This window comes from Ailuropoda melanoleuca, chromosome 15 (assembly GCF_002007445.2).
Source record: "Ailuropoda melanoleuca isolate Jingjing chromosome 15, ASM200744v2, whole genome shotgun sequence".
NCBI classification, from domain to species: domain Eukaryota; kingdom Metazoa; phylum Chordata; class Mammalia; order Carnivora; family Ursidae; genus Ailuropoda; species Ailuropoda melanoleuca.
This window is the reverse complement of record NC_048232.1, coordinates 23,385,823-23,406,115: the sequence shown is the minus strand read 5'-3', so window position 1 is coordinate 23,406,115 and position 20,293 is coordinate 23,385,823. Positions and strand designations below refer to the sequence as shown.

Below are 20,293 nucleotides of genomic sequence, written 5' to 3'. Positions count from 1 at the left end.
AAAAAAGAGAAGGAAAACATTTTGAAAGAAAAAAGTAACACTGTTTTTGATTAGTATGCATTCTGGGTTGAAACTCTTCCCTAAGTCTGGGAGGGTATAATACCACCAGGCCTTGGAAGAGAGTTCAAATGGCCAGGAAATCCAAATCTTTCAAATGTCTTGAGTCAGAGGGAACAAGAGCTTGAGATAAAACAGCACTGGAGGAAGGGAAAGCAGAGAAGAGTCGGGAAAGTCATTCTCTAGATTGACTCACAAGTATTTAGACACGGGGAGTGAAGGGAAGGTCAGAGGTTTCATATAAATGGAGGAGGATGGTTTCCTTCCCCCAAAAAGGGACCAGCGGGAAAAGAAAGACATTTAGGACAATAAAGATTCGGTTGAATTCTATATGGCAGCAGGATATCTAGGTACTTGGAAATGAAAAATGTGAACTTACGTAGGAATGAGAAGTCTATCTTTGGGTGTCAATCACATAGAGCTAGCTGATGGGGCCATGACAGCAGAAGGAATTGCTAAGTGAGAGAGTAAAGAGAGGAAAGGGAACACTCTGAAGACAACTTTTTGGTAAATACATATTTGGGGAATGGATGGATGAATCAAAGGTAGAGAAAAAAAAAACAGAGAAGTAGGAGAGGAATCAGGAGAATCCAGTTGGGGAACCAAGACAGGTGAGCTTTTCAAGCAAAGGGTGGTCCACGGGCTCGGCCACTGAAGCAAGGACCAGCACGTCCTTTAGAAAGGATGTCCCCAGCCATTTCTTGTGCAGTCACCAGTAACACTTCAATGAGCACTCGCAAGGTTAGAACAAAGCTAAAAGTTTACTTGTCTTTTCTCACCACAACATAATAAAAGTTCTCGAAGACTGACACAGCACATAATTTAGTTCTCTTTGTTCTAATGAAATCGCGTCGATTGCTCTGTGTGTCACACCTGTAATGCTTAAACGATGCAGTATACAATTAGAGATGTGAGTCATAAATGTAGACACACAAAATTGGTGGTTTTCTCTTTCATTATCAGTTTACATTTACTGAGAATTGTAATTTGACAGAACCTGGAGATGCTATAGGAAATACATTGACCTTCGGTTGGATAAACAATCAGAGAATTAAAAAAACAGGAAAAGAAGATACTGCCAATAATTACCCATCTCATATCTTGCCCTAACTACATAAAACAAACTGTGGGCTTCAGAGGGGAGGGGGGTGGGGGAATGGGATAGGCTGGTGATGGGTAATAAGGAGGGCACGTATTACATGGTGCACTGGGTGTTCCATGCAACTTATGAATCATCGAACTTTACATCAAAAACCAGGGATGTACTGTATGGTGAATAACATAATATAATAATAAAAAAAAAAAAGACAGAGGACCATAGCAACCCACACATGCTCATAGGACCGGTGGTTCCCAGGTCAGAATGGCTGGGGACAAATGTACGGTCTCAGCAAGTTACTGAATAGTATTTCTCTGACTCTGACCCCACTCCTAACTGTGGATCTTCTCATATTTCATCAGAGTTCTACTCAGCCATTTGCAGAAGGGTCTTCAGGGCTGTCTCATGTGTGTTCACCTGCTCTGGACCCTGCAGATCACCTACGCAGACAAGACCTCTAACACCCTCAAAACTGTGGCAAAGTTCTCACAAGGGTGTGGCTTACCCCACCCATGAAACCTTTGAATCTTTGACAAAGTGGCCAGCAATAAGGCTTAGAAAGCCAACAATGCAGCTTTGCCTTCAGAAGGCCTCATGAGATATTCATGAAACAGTGTTCTTAATTTTTCTTTTTTAATTCCAGCTTCCTCTACCAAGACTCCTTCCTCCAAGACACATAGTCTCCTCATTCCCTCTCCCTTAACCCTTACCTGCTCACACTTAGCAGATGAACTCATGGCCTACTTTCCTGAGAGCCTAGAAACCAACAAGTGGTTAGCAAGCTTTGTTTCAACAAGACATTATCCAGAAGATTGAGCTGCTTAATTGGAGGAATTTTATCTCATTCAGCTTTATATCTCCTGTGCTTAGTACAGTTCCTGGCACATAGTAGCACTCAGTTAATATTTGCTAACAGGCTGGCCGGCTGGCTGGATGGATAGATGGATGGATGGTTGGATGGTAGGATCGATGGATGGATGAATGGTGGATTTTGCAGTCAGACAGAGACATGGGCTCAAACCCCAACTCAGTCATTTATTAGCTTTTTGGTATTAGGTGACTTATTACAATTCTCAGTCACAGTCTCCTCATGTATAAAATAGACAAAAGTATTAAAATAGAATTAAAATAGATAATGCATATGAAGTGCTTATCACAGTGCCCAATACACAGTAAGTGCTCCATAAATAATATTTTCCTTCCTCTGTAGACAGTACCACATCTGCCACTTTGTGGACGCCTCCTGCAGCATCTGATAAAGTGCTGGGCCTCTGAGAGACACAGTCAATGCTTGCTGCAGGAAACTGTAGTAAAGGGAGACAAGTGCAGTGGAACAGCTGTATTTGTGAGAATTATCGAGCATTGACTTCAATATGCTGATTTACTCCTTGCAATTAAGTAGCCCCTTTTAAGAATTTCTTCTTTAAAATCATCTACATTTAGATGGGAATTTAAGCCACAACTGACATGATACCACCATCATTAGAAATAAAAAAATAAGCATATATCTATAACATAAACATATATTTATAAATACTTAAATATATAAATGTATTTTTATAAATTACTTAAAAATTATTTATAAATATTTAAATATATAAACATATAGAAATAAATATAACTACATGTAAAAATAAATGTGGTCAGAGATGAGGGTGGGAAACATGGGCAGAGGCAAAAAGAGAAAACTTATTCCCTTAAATAAAAGGGTAGGTTCATTTAAAAGACATAAACACCTGCTCTGGTTCTTCTCTGCCACCTCAGGTCTATTCTCCATTTCGTGGAGAATATCTCCACTTCACTCACTTTCAAAGATCACAAAAAGCTTCTCTAGAATTTGAAAATGCAGTTGAAATTAAGTAAAAGAAAAAAAGAAAAAATAGGGGTAAATAAGTTTTAAAAATGGAAAAATGATAAGGCAGCCGTGCTCCAATGACAAACCAAGCTGGATTTCAACCTGACTGAAAACACTCCAGAACCAGAATAGTTCTTTAGGGTAGTTGGGAAAAAGCTTCATTAATTGATAGTATGTCTGAAATATAATCCTAATTGTACTCTTTCCTAAAATATATCCTACAACATACCAGTCAGTATGAACATGATTATTTCTATGGTTGCAAACCCAGAGCCTCACTAGGGAGCTCCAGAGGTTACCGTTCACAGGGAATTTGTGAACTAACTTAACCCAAAGTGAACTAACATGTATGTGGGGAAGCTGCAATCCAAAATATTCATCTCATAATCATTTTCTATGTATTCTGAATTGAGGAACAAAGGATAATTTTCCACAGTGAAGCTGAGTTCAGGAGGTGGACTCCAGGTAACTTATACTCACAATTTATTCATAAATTGAATAGTAGCAAACTTGAAGGCATTTATATTAAATAGTAATGTACTAATACATAATAAGACTTGTGTTCCCATGAATTTGACAAAAGACATATTACTACAGTAATGTAGATAAGCGTGGTGTAAAACCAACATAAAAAAATGAAAGACTCTAACTTGCCACACTTTTTTTTTTTAAAGATTTATTTATTTATTTGAGAGAGAGAGAGGGAGACAGAGAGCCCACATGCAGGGAGAGGGGCAGAGGGGGAGGGAGAGGGACAAACAGACTCCATGCTGACTGTGGTACCCAACATGGGGCTTGATCCCATGATGCTGGGGTCACAACCTGAGCTGAAATCAGGAGTTGGACACTCAGTGACTGAGCCACCCAGTTGCCTCTAACTTGACACACTTTTAAAAAATCAAATAACAACCAAGGTACATATCCAATGTTTTGACTATAGTTTCCACATAAGAATAACAAAGATATTTTGGAATCATTAGGACAGGAGAGAAGTTTTGTCATTCAGCTACAAACTGCCAAAAGGAACTCAATCAACCTAACACCAAAACATTGTATCAGTGGCTTAAATCAGCTGGAAATTAAAAGGGTAATTAAGTACAATTAAGCCCATACCTGAATCTTTTATTTGGTCTCTTGTATAAAACCACAGGAAGAATAGAATTAATACAAAGATCTATTTGTGTATACTAGCATTTAAAACAAAAAAAAGGGGGTGCCTGGGTGGCTCAGTCATTAAGCATCTGCCTTTGGCTCAGGGCGTAATCCCAGGGTCCTGGGATCGAGCCCTGCATCAGGCTCCTCCACCGAGAGCCTGCTTCATCCTCTCCCACTCCCCGTGTTTGTGTTCCCTCTCCGCTGGCTGTGTCTCTCTCTGTCAAATTAATAAATACAATCTTTAAAAAAATTTTAAAAAGAAAAGAAAAGAAAAAAAGACTCTTATTTCTAATTTAATTTCACATTTGTTTATGCAAAGAAATATATTCCGTCCTACTTCAGAAATCACTACAATTTTTCCTGTTAGTATCTATGATGGGCATAGGTTTTTTATCTGGTATCATAAATTTCAGGTGATTTATTAACTACTCTACTAGAGAACAAGACAGTGCTGAGGGATCGCTTTGATTCTAATAATAAATGCCTTGCACGTAGTGGATGGTCAATAACAGTTTGCTGAGTTTTTTGAATAGGTAAGACATTTTACTCTTAAGACAAAAGCATTATCTTTGGTTGTTTCCCAGAAAAAAAATATTTGACACCAACTTACAGAGCTTGGCGGATAACTCGCGATTTTTCCAGAAGGTATTCAGAAATCTGTGCTCCCACAACAGCTCCGGAAGAAGTAAATTTCATTTCTAAGTATTTTCCAAATCGGCTGGAATTGTCATTTATAATAGTGGAGGCATTGCCAAAGGCTTCCACCAAATTGTTCACTTGTAAAATCTTCTCTTGCAGGGTTCTGTTATTAGCCTAGAGAAAATGTCAAGATATTTTTTAATATAAAAAATTAATTTTGTATATAATAAAATGTCTCTTCTTCGATAAGCACTATATGTAGACATAAAGGTATTGAAAGCATATTCTTGGCATATCTCCAGATGTTACAATATTTGGCCTATTACCTTCCTGGATGTGTGTTCCCACTTGCTTTCTTCAAGGGAAAAGAGATGTTCTATAATTTTTCTATTGAAATGTAGTTCTGTTCAATGCCTGATTTACAAAGACAATTTTTTTTAAGATTTTATTTATTTATTCGACAGAGATAGAGACAGCCAGCAAGAGAGGGAACACAAGCAGGGGGAGTGGGAGAGGAAGAAGCAGGCCCATAGCGGAGGAGCCTGATGTGGGGCTTCGATCCCACAACGCCGGGATCACGCCCTGAGCCGAAGGCAGATGCTTAACCGCTGTGCCACCCAGGCGCCCCTACAAAGACAATTTTTAAGCAGTCTATGAACAGTGGGGTACACCTCTCATTTTGTTGTTCCTCCTCTACCTCCCTGGGCCCCATCCAAATATTCACCAAAGCCAGAACCACGTCTGTTACTTCCACGAAAGCTCCTAAAGCTGAAAATAAGGGAATAAAGATAATTTGTGAATTCAGACTCACAGGAAATGGAATTACTGCAAAAACTAAGAACAGCTGAAAAGTGTGGATGGAAAGGGGGGATCCCCAGTCAAGGTCAACAGGCCTGCTTGGCTGTCTCTCTATTTTCTCCTACCCCATCTCATATATTCCTTCCCTCAAAAGCATTGTTATTATTATTATTATTATTTACTTATTTACCACTTTACTGGACATTCCACCAAGTAAAAATTTATTTGGTTAAAAATCAACCTCTTATAGAAAGCATTCACCACTCTAAGACAGTTAAGGAGGCATCGGTCATTCACATCTTGGTAGAAATTAGGTTGAGTAGATTATGTTTAGTGTAATACCTTGTTGAGATCAGCTATGTTAAAGGCATGCAATTTATATAAGTAAGGTAGAGGAGCAGTTGGTATTTCTGGAACATAGGCCACATTAGTACATAGATGGGCTGGAGGGGGCATTAACAGTGAGGGTTTGAGGGCATAAAGCCTTTTAGTATCTTCTAGAAAAGGCAATAAGCATTGAGAGAAGAGAGTAATGAGCACTGGGACAAACCTGGCTCTTCTAAAATATTTGGGGCTGGCCTTGCACTTATGAGAAAGGTGAGAGAGCATCTTTACCTGCCTGTATTAAAGAGCAGTGCCCTACTAAGTGAGATTTTGATGACTGGATATTACAGATGTAAATTCAATCCACCAAACTTCCCATTTTTGTATCTGGTAAACCTTTATCAAGGAGGTAAGTAAAAAATATAATAAGATCTAATAAGGGTAGGATTCTGGGATATATATATATTTATATACATATTAATATTAAGTCACATTTTTAGATCTAGGATAAGATAAAGTGACTAGATAAACTAGTTTGCTGACATCTACAAACAAAATTCACATACAAGTTAATCCATCTTCAATGAGACTGTCTATCAAACCACAAACCAAGAAGGAACAGCAAAGGTCCTCATGGACGGCCCTTGACTAAATTAATTCAGGGGTTCTACTCTTCTATGGCAGGACAGTATGCTATGCCTCACCACCCCTCTCCCTCCAAAATTCCATCTTTTTTCACTGGGATGCTTATCCTAGAAGGAGAAGGGAAGTTGACGGGCAGTGGGACAGGAAAGGGCTGAGACCACAGTCCTGAGCACAAGCTTCCTAGTCTCTACTGGCTCTTCTAGTCCCAAGGGGTCACAGGTCTGGTTGGTGGAGGGCAAATTAACCCACTCACCGAAGTTATGTTTCTATTTCATATCCACACGTGATTGAAAATATTAAAACTAGCTGATTTTTAATATAAATACAGAAATCTTTCAACTCATTATTCTGAAAATGAATCAGACTCAATTAAGCAGTTGTTCTGATAGGATGGGGAGGCCTCACCCTTTAATGGAGAGATGAGGTCTGTCCCTGCACTCACACTACTTTATAACACAAGATTCCTATAACCACAGTAATGGCAAAAATTTTAACATAGCTACATGGATCATAATAAAAATATTCATAGGGATAAGTTGTACACAATGGGTAGTTTGGGTTTTTTGTTTCCTTTTTTAGTCATCCTAATAAGAACATATAATTCTCGACTTATTTCAAGGGCCCTACCTGGATAGTCAAACCAAGTAACTATCATCAACTTCCTTTTTTCAAAAATTAAGGTATATTTTATATACAGTAAGAGTCATCCTTTATACAGTTTCAAATGCTTTTTTATAGACAATTTTTTAAAAGGTTTTATTTATTTATTTGAGAGAGAGACAGAGAGAGAGCAAGCAAGAGCAGAGGTAGAGGGAGAGGGAGGCAGGCTCTCCACTGAGCAGGAAGCCCAATATGAGGCTTGATCCCAGGGCCCTGGGATCATGACCTGAGCCAAAGACAAGACGCTTAACTGACTGAGCCACTCAGGTGCCCCTAAAAGTTTTTATAAACATATACAATCATATAGCCCCACTACAATCCATATGTAGGACAGTTCCATCACTCCCCCAAACTATATCGTTACCTTTTGTAGTCAACCCCTCCCTTCATCCCCAGCCTGTGACAATCACTGATCTGTTTCTGTCTCTATAATTTTAAATTTGCAGCTATGACATATAAATTGAATCATGTAGTATGTAGTCTTCTGAATCTGACTTCTTTGACTTAGCACAATGCATTTGAGATTCATCCAAATCTCATCTAATGAGATTCATTCCTTGTATCCATGTTTGTTCGTTTTCTGTTACTGAGCAATACTACCCTGATTAGAGATACCAGTTTGTTTACTCCATTCCCAGAGATTACAAATGAAGCCACTATACATATTTGTTTGTGGTTTTCGTATAAATATGAGTTTTAATTTTATGTGGATAAATACCAAGGAGTAGGATTGCTGGGCTGTGTGGTAAGTGTAGTTAACTTTATAAAAAACTTCCAAACTGTTTTCCAAAGTGACTGCACTATTTTGCATTTCACTAGCAATATATGAGAGTTCCAGCTGTTCCACATCCTTATCAGCAGTTGGTATTGTTAGACTTAAAAAAAAAATTTAACCATTTTAATAGGTATATAATGATGTCTCATTGTGTTTTAATTTGCATTTCCCTAATGACAACTGATGTTGAACATCTTTTCATTTGTTTATTTGCCATCTACCTATTGTCTTTGGTGAAGTACTATTCATTTTTTTTATTATGTTCCGTAGTGTTCAATGATTCATTAGTTGCATATAACACTCAGTGCTATTCAAATCTTGTTTATTTTTTTAAATAAATTTTGTTATTTAAGCATAGTTGGTATACTCTTTTGTTCATATTTTTGTTATATGATCTCTTATTATTGAGTTTTAAGAGTTTCTTTTTACAATATATGCATTAAGGATACAAGTCTTTTATTAGATATGTGACTTACAAATAGTTTCTTTGAGTATGTAGCTTATAGGTTCCATCTTCTTATCAATGTCATTCAGAGAACAGAAGTTCTTAATTTTGGTGAAATCTAATTTATTCCTTGTGGATTACATTTTTAATGTTAAATATAACTATTGCAGCTCTACGCTTAAGTCTGAAAATCAGGTAGTATTAATCCTCCAACTTTGTTCTTTTTCAAAATTATTACACCTCCTTTGCCTTTCCTTATAAATTTTTGATTCAGCTTGTCAATTTCTACAAAAAAAAATCCCGCTGAAATTTTTATTGTAATAGCACTTAATCTACAGATCAATTTGTGAAGAATTGACATAATAATATTGAGTCTTTTAATCCATGAACATGGTATATTGCTCCATTTATTTAGGTATTCTATGATTTCTTCTATCAATTTTTTCTACTTTTCAGCATACAAATTTTGTGCATGTTTTATAAGATTTAAATAGTTAATTTTTTGGTGCTATTGTAAATGAGACTTTCAAATTTCAATTTTCAACTAATTGATCATTATATATATATATAAAATGCAAATTAACTTTTGCATTATATATAATGTATATATGTTTATAATGTATATAAATACAATTGATTTTTGTATATTAACTTCCCTTTAACCTGCAAGCAACAAAAGGAGAAAAGTAAAGAGAGTATCAGTAAATGTGCTGGGGCTAAAAAGGGAGAAAATCACATTTATAAAGCCTTCCCTACTAAGAGTGACAAAAGTCATAATATCCTCAGAACAGAGCATAGACTTTCAATTGTTTGTTTTATTTTAAACTCACAGAGGATAGCAAGTGTGTTTTATAATTTCTGTACATTATTAAATGTGGGAATTAGTGAACATTAATCTAATCAGCCAAATTAGGTTCTGAAATATAACAAATATTTCTGTTAGGATAGAGAAAACGTTGTACCTTTCCAAGCACCGTCAGCTGCTGAACCAAAAGATGAGCACTTTCTGTCTTTCCAGCACCACTTTCTCCAGAAATAACAATGCACTGCATAGCGAGAAAAGGAAACCATGAGAAGACTTGATCCTCACAAGATGTGGCTCACACATAAGAAGCTAAGAGGGGAATTTCTAAGGATGTGAGACTCTCCTTACCTGATCTGAATTATATGTTATCATTGATTGGTATCCTAAGTCAGCCATTGCAAAAATGTGAGGAGGATTGGCAGTTCTCTTTGCTCCAATATATAGTTTGGAATGCTAAAGGTTAAAAAGAACACATTTTGTGGGGCTTTTCTTTTTGTTTTTGTTTAAATCCTAGATTATTTACAGGCAGAACTCCCAATTTTTAAAACAAAACGTAAATCAAAATACATTTTCATACCACCAAAACATTACAAGCATTACACATGCATATTACACACACTTACATGTATGCACAATTATATAAAATAAAAGCTTGACATAAAAAGACAGAAATTTGATGTAACATAATAGAATATAGTATTCTATATTCTGGAAAAAGTATTTAGAAGAAGACTCTTGAAAATACATACCACTTCTAAAGCAGAACTCAATGTTACAAAATATTATTTCTTTAAATACAAAGATACTATAAATAAGACAATCAGGTATCATTTTGTTGACTCTTCCCTGGATATAATAACGTCTGATATACGATCACCACTGTTTTCCTTTCACATCATTTGACAAACAGTCTATCATTTGATTTGTCCAAATCACCAAGTTAACTGATAGCAGAACTTGATGAAAGCCCAGACTTTTGGAACTTAAGTTCAAGGTTCATAAATTTACGATTATTTTTGTAAATTTTAAGGTGGTAGAGTATGACAGAATTATTTATTTCTCATATATAAAAAACTATTATTCACAGTATTACCTGATTTTCTAGAACACACAAATAGCTAAAAGAGAATAGGTCCAATTAAAACTGAAAGACAGCTTAGCGTAATTCCAGAATACTGTCCTATATTTAAACCACTAGGGCTTGAATAATGGATAGTTATATAGTCATAGTCATAAAACACATACTGTCTGATACTAAAAACCAATATGTCAAAAGGAATTTTTAAATTCATAATGACAAGTTTCATAGCCACTAAGTATATATTACCTGTGAGACAATGTAATTATACTTTTGACTCTCGCATACTTGGTTCAGAGGTAGACAATACACCTGCACTTTTGTAGGCATCTGTTCATTAATATGATACATAGTATAGACCAGTTACCAACGACTGGAAGTAATTACCATTCTGCCACTTACTTTTGGAAAAAAGAAGACCAGGAACCACAACCAGATTGATTCACCTCCTATTTCCCCTATCTCTATGTTCTAACAGTAATTATCTGTTTCTTCAAGGCATTGAATGAAACTATCTTTGGCATCATCTAAATTAATTTAAATATCTGAATAGTATAATTACTGGTTCAAAGTAAAAGAATGCCAGCCACACCACATACCTCTGTGGAATAAAGACCCAGACTCTGAAAAGGGTTAAGAGCAATGAGTATGTCTCCCACATAGATATAAATCTGATCTCTGGAATAACACTTCTCAAGTTGTTCTGAGACTGTATTCTATAATAAAACAAAAAATTTTTTTTTCTTAAAAATCACTTAAGGTCAGTTACAACTTAAAATGTAAACAATATAAATAATACATCTGGAATTTGGACTAAGGATCAGAAAGGAACAGACACGTTGATAGTAAGGAGTATAACACTGGGTCAGCAAATATCTTTCCAGCTGACAGGCATCTTCTTTTGTCTTGAGAACCACCGAGGGATGGCATTGTTCTGTGTGTTTTCCAAAGGACATATGAGATATTACAGGGTTATTATATGTAGAGAGCCTTTCAGAAAATAAGTAAATGCAGCAGATGAAATAAAGAGAAAGACCAACAGAAAAGGAAGGGGAAGACACAGTGAATATGACTTTATTGCAAATCACGGTTTTTTAGTGGTTCTGTAGAATGTCCTAGCCCTTTGCTGAGACATTTGGCTTTATGAGGCACAGTAAAAAGTTCGGAAAAGTAACTTTCAAGCTGATAACTCGTGAGTACACGAGATCAATTTTAATAGTGTCAGAACTCATCATTTACAGTATGACACAAGAGGAGAGCAGATCATAGCTCAAAAACGAGACAAAAACAAAAGCACAGACAACAGAAACAAGCCCAGTGTTTAATGATAAGCAAAGTCTTCTTTATAATCCACAAGCCTAGAAATTCATATCATGGGAGAATTTGGTATGAACAGATTCATAAAGGTGCTGGCTAATCTCTGACTTGCAAACACTACTTGATTACAAGATGTTTGATGATCTCAAGAAAGATTATTTTGAGGAAGTGCTTGAGTTGTTTAAGCAACCCTAAATTTACCAAATGACTACTTCTGTTCAGAAAACGTCTCCTGATTGGTTGACTTTCTAAGCAAACCTCAGGCATGTATTAGTTGTATTTAAAAAAACCCCATTGATCAGGCAGGATAGAGTTCCTAACCTTTTACTGAAAAGGAGCTATTTATTTCTCTAATGATCTGATTATCCAGAATAAAGGGAGATGAGGGGGAAGGGAAGCTAAAACTATAATTTACTGGCTTGCATTTGTACCTTCATAAAAGATGCTTGAAGTGGTTCTGAGGTCACTGGGATAAGGAGTTTCAAGCAGAATTCAGTGCCTTAGTGGGCTAGCCCTGTGAGAGCAGGGACTCTGGAATCCCACGAGGGGGACAATGACCATGGTAAGAGAGACAGGCTCTCAGGGTTTCCTAGAGGCCTCTAGGTACAGCCACTGAGAGTGCAGCAGAAGAGAAAATAGAGAGAGGATGCTATGTGAAGGTCGTAAGAGGCAACCATTTTCTGACCTCAATACATCATCCCTCTGAGACTCCCAGAATGAATTCAGGGGAAGAAAGGTCTGTAACATATAAGCAACTCATGTGGGAACCCACACCTTCGTAATTTAACTATCAGAAAAAAAGAAAAAAAAAAAAAGAGAGAAATGGACATCAGGCTGGAGAGATCTGGAAATTTCAGTTACACATATTCAAAGTGAAGATAGGAGAGATAATCAGGGAGCTACGAGACAAGGAAAGCTTACAGATGTTATTCAAACAACCTCCTGTTCATATCACTTCTATAAATTAAACAAAATCTAGAATGTTCAAATTTATTTGAACCTAGTCTCTTACCTCATCCAAAACTTCTAGGGTTGCTAAATCGTCTACATCCTTCAGACTGGACATTAGTGATCTAGTGAAGTTACTCTTCTTGGTATGAATACGTTCATGTCTGTAGAGCAGTAAAAAGAGAGAAACCCGTTCTGACTTGAGAACTTATTACTGATCACAATGGAGGTAAGTTTTAGAAGCATACAACACTACAAAACTTCTATGAAACTGATTTTCCTAAATTCACTGCTAACCATTTCCCAGAAAATAGCCTATTATATTTGGTCTGTTTTCTCCTCTCTATTGGAAAATTACAACATGTCAAACTTGCTTCACAGATGATGAAAGAGTTCATTATTTCTATCAAGAACTCTCCTATATATAATTTGCTTTAAAGCCTCCTCTAAATTCCTGTGTGTGATTTAAGCAGTTACAAAGTGGTGAGTCAGAGAGATTTGAATTCGTTAGATTTCCAATTTTGTCTGACAGAGTGTCAGGCCATTGGTGGCCAAGTAATGGTAATATTAAAAATTATTATTCAGCAAAATTTAAGAGGAGTGCAAAATAAACCCCACTGCTGTGGATTTTCAAATGGTTAAATGGACGTAAGAAATTGGTTTCAGGCACCAGGAAGTTTCTTTTCAAAGTAAAACATTTCAGCAACTTCTGATAACAGCCCAAGGATCTTGATTTGACATGAAGGCTGGAGAAGTTGCTGAGATAAACACCAGGGTTTGTTTCAAATTTTCTGGACATGAAATTATCATCTACTTGGTATTTTGAACAAAACTGTATCTTCAATGTTTATTTTTGGAGATACAGTAGACCTTTGAAATAACATGGGGTTAGAAGTGCCAACCCCATGCAGTCAAAAATCCAGGTATAACTTTTGACTCTTCAAAACTTGACTACTGATAGCCTACTGTTGACCAGAAGCCTTACTAATAATGTAAAAAATTAACACATATTTTCTATGTTATATATATTATATTCCATATTCTTACAATAAAGTAAGCTAGGAAAAGAAAATACTATTCAGAAAATCATAAGGAAGAGAAAATACACTTACAGTGTTATACTGTATTTATTGAAAAAAATCTGCATACAAGTGAACCCATGCAGCTCAAACCTGTGTTATTCAAGAGTCAACTGTTCTTTTAAGCATTTCAACCTGTCCATTAGTAAAAGGAGTAAGCAGACTATGACAAACAATAAGAACCATACCACTTACTCAGTAAACTTTAATGGTTTCTCACTGCTTAATGAATTAAGTCACTATTTTTTAAAAATTTTAATTCCAGTGTAGTTAACCTACAGTGTTATACTCATTTCAGATGTGCAGTATAGTGATTCAACAATTTCATATATTATTAGTGTTCATCAAGATAAGCATACTCTTAATCCCCTTGACCTATTTCACCCATCCCCCCACCCACCTCCCCTCTGGCAACCACCAGTTTGTTCTCTATAGTTGAGAGTCTGTTTTTCAGTTTGTCTCTTTTTTTTCTTTGTTCGTTTGTTTTGTTTCTTAAATTCCACATATGAGTGAAATCACATGTTATTTGTCTTTCTCTGGCTTACTTCACTTAGGATTATACTCTCTAGCTTCATCCATGTTGCTCTCAGTGGCAAGACTTCATTCTTTTTTATGGCTGAATAATACCACATCTTCTTTATCCATTCATCTATTGATGGACACTTGGGCTGCTTCCATAGTTTGGCTATTGTAAATAATGCTACCGTAAACACAGGGGTGCATGTATCCCTTTGAATTAGTATTTTTGTATTCTTTCGGTAAATACCCAGTAGTGTGATTACTGGATTATATGGTAGTTCTATTTTTAATTTCGGGGGGAACCTCCATACTGTCTTCCACCATGGCTGTCCCAGTTTGCAGTTCCACCAACAGTGCACAAGGGCTCCTTTTTCTCCACATCCCTGCCAACACTGGTTGTTTTAGAATTAAGTCACTATTGGGGCACCTGGATGATTCAGTCGGTTAAATGTCTGCCTTCGGCTCAGATCATGATCCCAGGGTCCTAGGGTCGAGTCTCAATTCGGACTCTCTGCTCAGTGGGGAGTCTGCTTCTCCATCTCTCTCTACCCCTCCCCCCTGCTCGCTCTCTCTCTTAAAAAAAAAAAGGGAATTAAATCACTATTGATAAACTGTCCCCACCTCTATCTTCCGCCAGCCCTTCCTTTGGCTCGCTGGATTCTACCTCCTTTCACTTATTCAAGGACACTGCTGGTTCCTCTCTCACTCCTAACATCAATTTTTCCTCTCAGCTAGCATAGTACTTGTCTCAAAAGAAACAAACACAGCACACTTCCTTGACTTTCAGTTTTTTCCATCTACTGTTCTATTTCCTTGCTTTATAGCAAAAAAATCCTCATAAAAATTATCCATACTTACTTTCTTTCCATCCTTTAAGAAAGTTTGTTTCAGTCAGGCTGCCATCTCTCACCCCATGGAAACAGCTTTTGTTAAGAATGTTAATGGCCTCACACTGCTAAGTCCAATGGGCAAGTCTAAGACCTCATTTGACTTCACATCTTGGCAGCACTGATAAGCTCCTTCTTAAATAAACTTGTTTTGGTGTCCTGTACACGTCTCTTGATTCTCTTCCTTGTCTCACTGGCATCTCCAACTGAGAATCTTTTTCTGGTTCCTCCTCACCTTTCTGTCACATTTGGGATCTCCTGAGCTTCAATCCTTGCAGTTTTTTCCTTCTCTATCTGCATTCACTTCCTGTTTCATAGCTTTAAATACCACCCACACACTGATGACTCTGCTGATCTCCAGGCTTAAGCATCCAACTGCTTACTCAACACTTCGCTTAGAAGTCTAATTGGCAGACTTAACACATACCAAACCATGCTCCTGAATACACAGCCCCAAATCTGCTCCTGCCCCGTGATTCTCATCCCAGTAGGTGGTCACTCCCCTCTTCTGATTGTTCAGGTGATCCTTGGCTCTTCTCTTTTTCTCAGATCTCTCGTGCAATCCACACACAAATTCCGTCAGCTCTATAGTCACATTCTATCTAGAACCAACCATTTCTCACCACCATCACCTCTGCCATATTGCATCCCACTACCACTATGGCCTCCCACTCAGGTGGTTTCCCCACTACCACGTTCGCCTTCTACACTCTTCTCAACATTGCAGTCAGTAAGATCTATCCTTCATTTATATTATTTCCTCCTCAGCACCACCTGTGTGATGAAACTTTACTCATTTTTCACAGTTCACCTCAAACACCACCTCTTTAAAACTCCTCAGCATAATTCTATACAACTTTCAGAACAAATATTTTAGTTACATCATTTCAACCAGTCATTTGTATATGGGTCTTATTCCCTTTACCAGATTGTAAATTTCCTCAGGATGGGGACATCTCTTCAAGCGATGGAGCTAGGAAAGCTGGACAATCCAATTGCAAAAATTTAAAAATCTAGACACTAACCCAGCCCCTTTAACAAAACCTAACTCAAAATGGATCACAGAGTTTAATGTAAAATGCAAAACTATAAAACTCTTAGAAGATAACACAGGAGAAAATCTTGATAACCTTGGGTTTCGAAATGAATTTTTAGATACAACACCAAAAGCACCATCCACAAAAGAAAAAGTCAATAAGATGGAGTTCATTAAAATTAAAAACTTCTGCTCTATGAAAGATGCTGTTAAGAGAACAAAAAGCAAAGCCACAGACTGGGAGAAAATATTTGCAAATCACATATCTGATAAAGGACTTGTATCTAATAAGGATAGTTTTACTCCTGTTTTCAACTCTTAGATTGTTCCATTTTTATGGCATTTACAAAAATTCATAAATATGCACTTATTGGTATGGATAATTTAGTTAATATCGGAATCCCTTACTACACTGTAAACTCCAAGATGCATGAGACTATGTGTCTTTGGTTTCCGACTGTATGTGGGGAACAAGAAGATTATTTAAAACACAGTAGATTCTCAATAAATGTTAGTTGAATGAATCAATCAGTGTATATCCCACACAGTTTCTGGCACAGAATTTCCACAGTTGGTCTCCATATTTGCTGAATTCAATAGGTATCATCTTACTGACTCCCTATTTCCAAAGAGACTCATTATTTTTGAGAAAACAGAGAAAGACATCCAAATATCCATTTAATTAAAGTGAAGAACCTAAAGTTTTCGTCTGTTTTTACGGGCCTATTTGGCAGTTCAAGACTGTTCCTGGAGAATTCCAAGAAGCAGGTGGTGAAGAAATAGGGGAATCAATATTTGGCTGGCTAATACACTCACTCTTCCACTCCTGTGAATTCATCTTCCTTGATGCTTCTGGTATTAGTTTCCAAAAACTAGAAAAGATGTTGTTATTGTAATGACTGAAAGCCTCAGATGGCTCCACATTTTATACAGCAGGACTTAAAAGACTCCTTGGCATGGAATTCACCACTTTGTCTCAAAAAGCCTGTCCAGCACCATCAACCATCATCTCTGTACAGAACATTCCCCAACAGGCCACGTAGCTTGAGATGCCGTGCTTTGCTCATTCTGTTTTCTCTGCCTGGGATTATTTTCCTTCCATGTCTGGCAAAGTTTATCATGCAAAGTAAGGCTCAAGTATCATCCTCTCTGTGAAGCTGTTGCAGGACTTTTGAGAGAGAATGTACCCCTAGCAGAGAAACGTTCACCTTGAACTAGCTACATGCACCACTCTCACCAAACCAGGAGAAACTTGTGGGCAGAGACCAAGTGTTATTCATCTTTCTATGCATGGTATCAAGGATACAGAGGCATGAAATATATTGGTGGCTTGAATCATAATATTGAGCCACACCCAACTATCCGGTGTGTGAAGAATAATATCTCTTAATGTAACCAATCCTATGTCCTTCCCTTTTAGTTCATATCCCCTGATTTCTGGCAAACCCTTTAATAAGTCAGCTGGCACCAAAACCTACCTGACCTACCATCTTTCTGACCTTTTACCATAATACACTTTTAATATCCATAGAATTAAATTCTGTGATTCACAGGTTCTTTTTGTTTTTGTTTTGAGAGAGAGAGAGAGAGAGAGAGAGAGAGCATGCATGAGTGGAAGGGGGAGGGGCAGAGGGAGAGAAAATCTTACCAGGCTCCAGGCTCAGTGCGGAGCCTGATGCGGGTCTTGATCTCACAACCCTGAGATCATGACCTGAGCTGAAATCAAGAGTTGGATGCTTAACTGACTAAGCCACCCAGCTGCCCCTTGTGATTCACAGTTTTAATGGAAAATATGAAATTTAGCTTTTATATGTATGTATCCAAGTGTGGAGAGGTTGTCAGGCTGATACGTGCTGGGGGAAAGAGGGAAGAGCACGCGCGGAGCCCTGGAGACAGGCGAGACGACACGCTGTATTCTCTGGACGCAGGGAAGGGCCCTGCCGCTGTAACAGTGAGAGGGACCCTGGTGCCCGGTGAGCCTGGACTCCAGACATAATGGGAAGCCAATGAAATATTTTAATCAAGTGGTGCCTGGGTGGCACAGTTGTTAAGCGTCTGCCTTTGGCTCAGGGCGTGATCCCGGCGTTCTGGGATCAAGCCCCACATCAGGCTCCTCTGCTGGGAGCCTGCTTCTTCCCTCTCCCACTCCCCCTGCTTGTGTTCCCTCTCTCGCTGGCTGTCTCTCTCTGCCAAATAAATACATAAAATCTTAAAAAAAAAAAAAAGAAATATTTTAATCAAGAGGGAGAGCTTGGAAATAACAGAGTGGAGTAGCATATTCTAGTCAAGGAAAAAAAATCATTTTACAGTACTCTAAAAATAAATATTATCACTAAACATTATCACACTAAGGACAGCCAAGAAAAGTTAGAATTCAGTAGTAAATATCTTATAATTTAGGGTCATACATTCTAAGAACATGTTATAAATTTGGCATTCAAAGTAGTAGAGAAAGAAAAAATTCAAGAAATTATGCTGGACCAGCTAGTTAAAAATTTGGGAATCATGTACTTTATGTAAAACTAAAGTCCAGGTGGATTAACAAACTTACAGATTTAAAAAATATACTCATAGAAGTTCTAGGAGAAGGTACAGAAGAGTTGTGTAATAATAACGGGATAGGAATGGAATTTGTAAGAATGATAAGATAGAAAAGAGAATGAAAAATAAAGGATAGATTTGGCACGATAACAATTTTAATATGAGTAAAATAAAAACATAAATTACAAGGGAAATAAAAAAACTTGCAATATGTATGATGGACAAAGGATTAGTATGTTTAGTATTTCAAGAACTTCTGAAATTCAATAAAAAGAACACTGAAAATGAGATACCATGAGATATTAGGATAGTAAAATTATACTGAACAGACAAATTTTAGGCTTTTCTGTTTTGATTTGGGAAGATAAATCCATCATTACCATTTCCTAAAAAGACATGTTATCACCAGAAAATACCGAAAGCTAGTAATCTTACCTGGATTGATGGTATTAAAATAGCTGAATCATATCATCTCTGTTGCCTCTTCCAGTCCTGGAATTCTATAATTTGTCAACCTAATGGGCTTGATAATTTTGTGTATTGATTACGTGTATTATCTAGAAAATGGGTGACTGCTTCATTATGAAAAGAAAATGAGCTGTTTTCTGTGACTCTGAAAAACTCGTTTTTTTAATCACTTATAAAGACTTTCTCAGGGTAATTGCGAAGATGGCTTGGCCCTATTCTAGAACATGACTCGTCTATTAAGATTTCTCTTCCAATCAAGGGTAAAGGGGCTGAGGAATGTGGAGCAGGGTTGAGCCGGTCGCGATAATGGGTATAAAGTCAGGGTGGATTATGGATTGACTGATAAGTTATTAGACCCTGAACTGAATTCTGAAACGGTTATATAGAAAATCAAAAGTTATTTCTGAAGCTATATGAACCCTTGCCTTTGTTTAGATTGTGGTATTCACGACACCAAAGTAGTATTAGGAGCACGGGCTCTAGAATCAGAATGCTCAGGGCAAACATCAAAAGAGTTTGTGAGGATAAGTAAAATAGATTATTTCATGGAAAATGCTTATTTGGAATGGGCATATGAAAATGCCTACTATAGAACAGCTACTATTTTTTTTTTTAAAGATTTTATTTATTTATTTATTTGACAGAGATAGAGACAGCCAGCGAGAGAGGGAACACAAGCAGGGGGAGCGGGAGAGGAAGAAGCAGGCTCATAGCAGAGGAGCCTGACGTGGGGCTCGATCCCATAACGCCGGGATTACACCGAGCCAAAGGCAGACGCTTAACCGCTGTGCCACCCAGGCGCCCCTAGAACAGCTACTATTATTCCACTTACGGCTCTCTCACTTACTAGCCATGTGGCCTTGGGCAAGTAACTTACTCCGCTTTCTCAGATATAAGATGGGAAATAATAAAAGTCTATTTCATCAGGTTGTCGTGGGGTGAAGTTACATAACACATGGAAAGTGATTCATTCAGTACCTGCTATGTTTAATAAATTTCAACTATTATTATTATTTTTACAGTCATGGGTTCAATCCTCATTTATATTTATATTTAATATTTACTTTTAATTTATATTTTAAATTTATATTTATACTAACTTTATATTTAGTTGTCTCCATCCTCTTCTCATTCCACTGATAACCTTCTGCCTTCAACAAACA

General features: G+C 37.2%; 1 protein-coding gene across 7 annotated transcripts in view; it reads right to left on the bottom strand.

Annotated features, from left to right (window-relative positions):
* Positions 1–20,293, bottom strand: part of MYO3A (myosin IIIA) — a 236,746-nt gene that overhangs the window by 122,322 nt on the left and 94,131 nt on the right. For 6 of the 7 annotated variants that reach the window (XR_004620761.1, XR_004620760.1, XM_034643926.1 and 3 more), the window contains 5 exons: positions 12,665–12,764; positions 10,935–11,051; positions 9,606–9,710; positions 9,415–9,498; positions 4,777–4,979 (listed from right to left, as the gene is read on the bottom strand). Coding sequence is in view for 5 of the 7 variants with exons in the window: in XM_034643926.1 (XP_034499817.1) it covers positions 4,777–4,979; positions 9,415–9,498; positions 9,606–9,710; positions 10,935–11,051; positions 12,665–12,764 (609 nt within the window). In the remaining 2 variants the exon portion in view is untranslated. The remainder of the gene's footprint in view (positions 1–4,776; positions 4,980–9,414; positions 9,499–9,605; positions 9,711–10,934; positions 11,052–12,664; positions 12,765–20,293) is intronic. The other variant, XM_034643928.1, reaches the window with a different exon arrangement.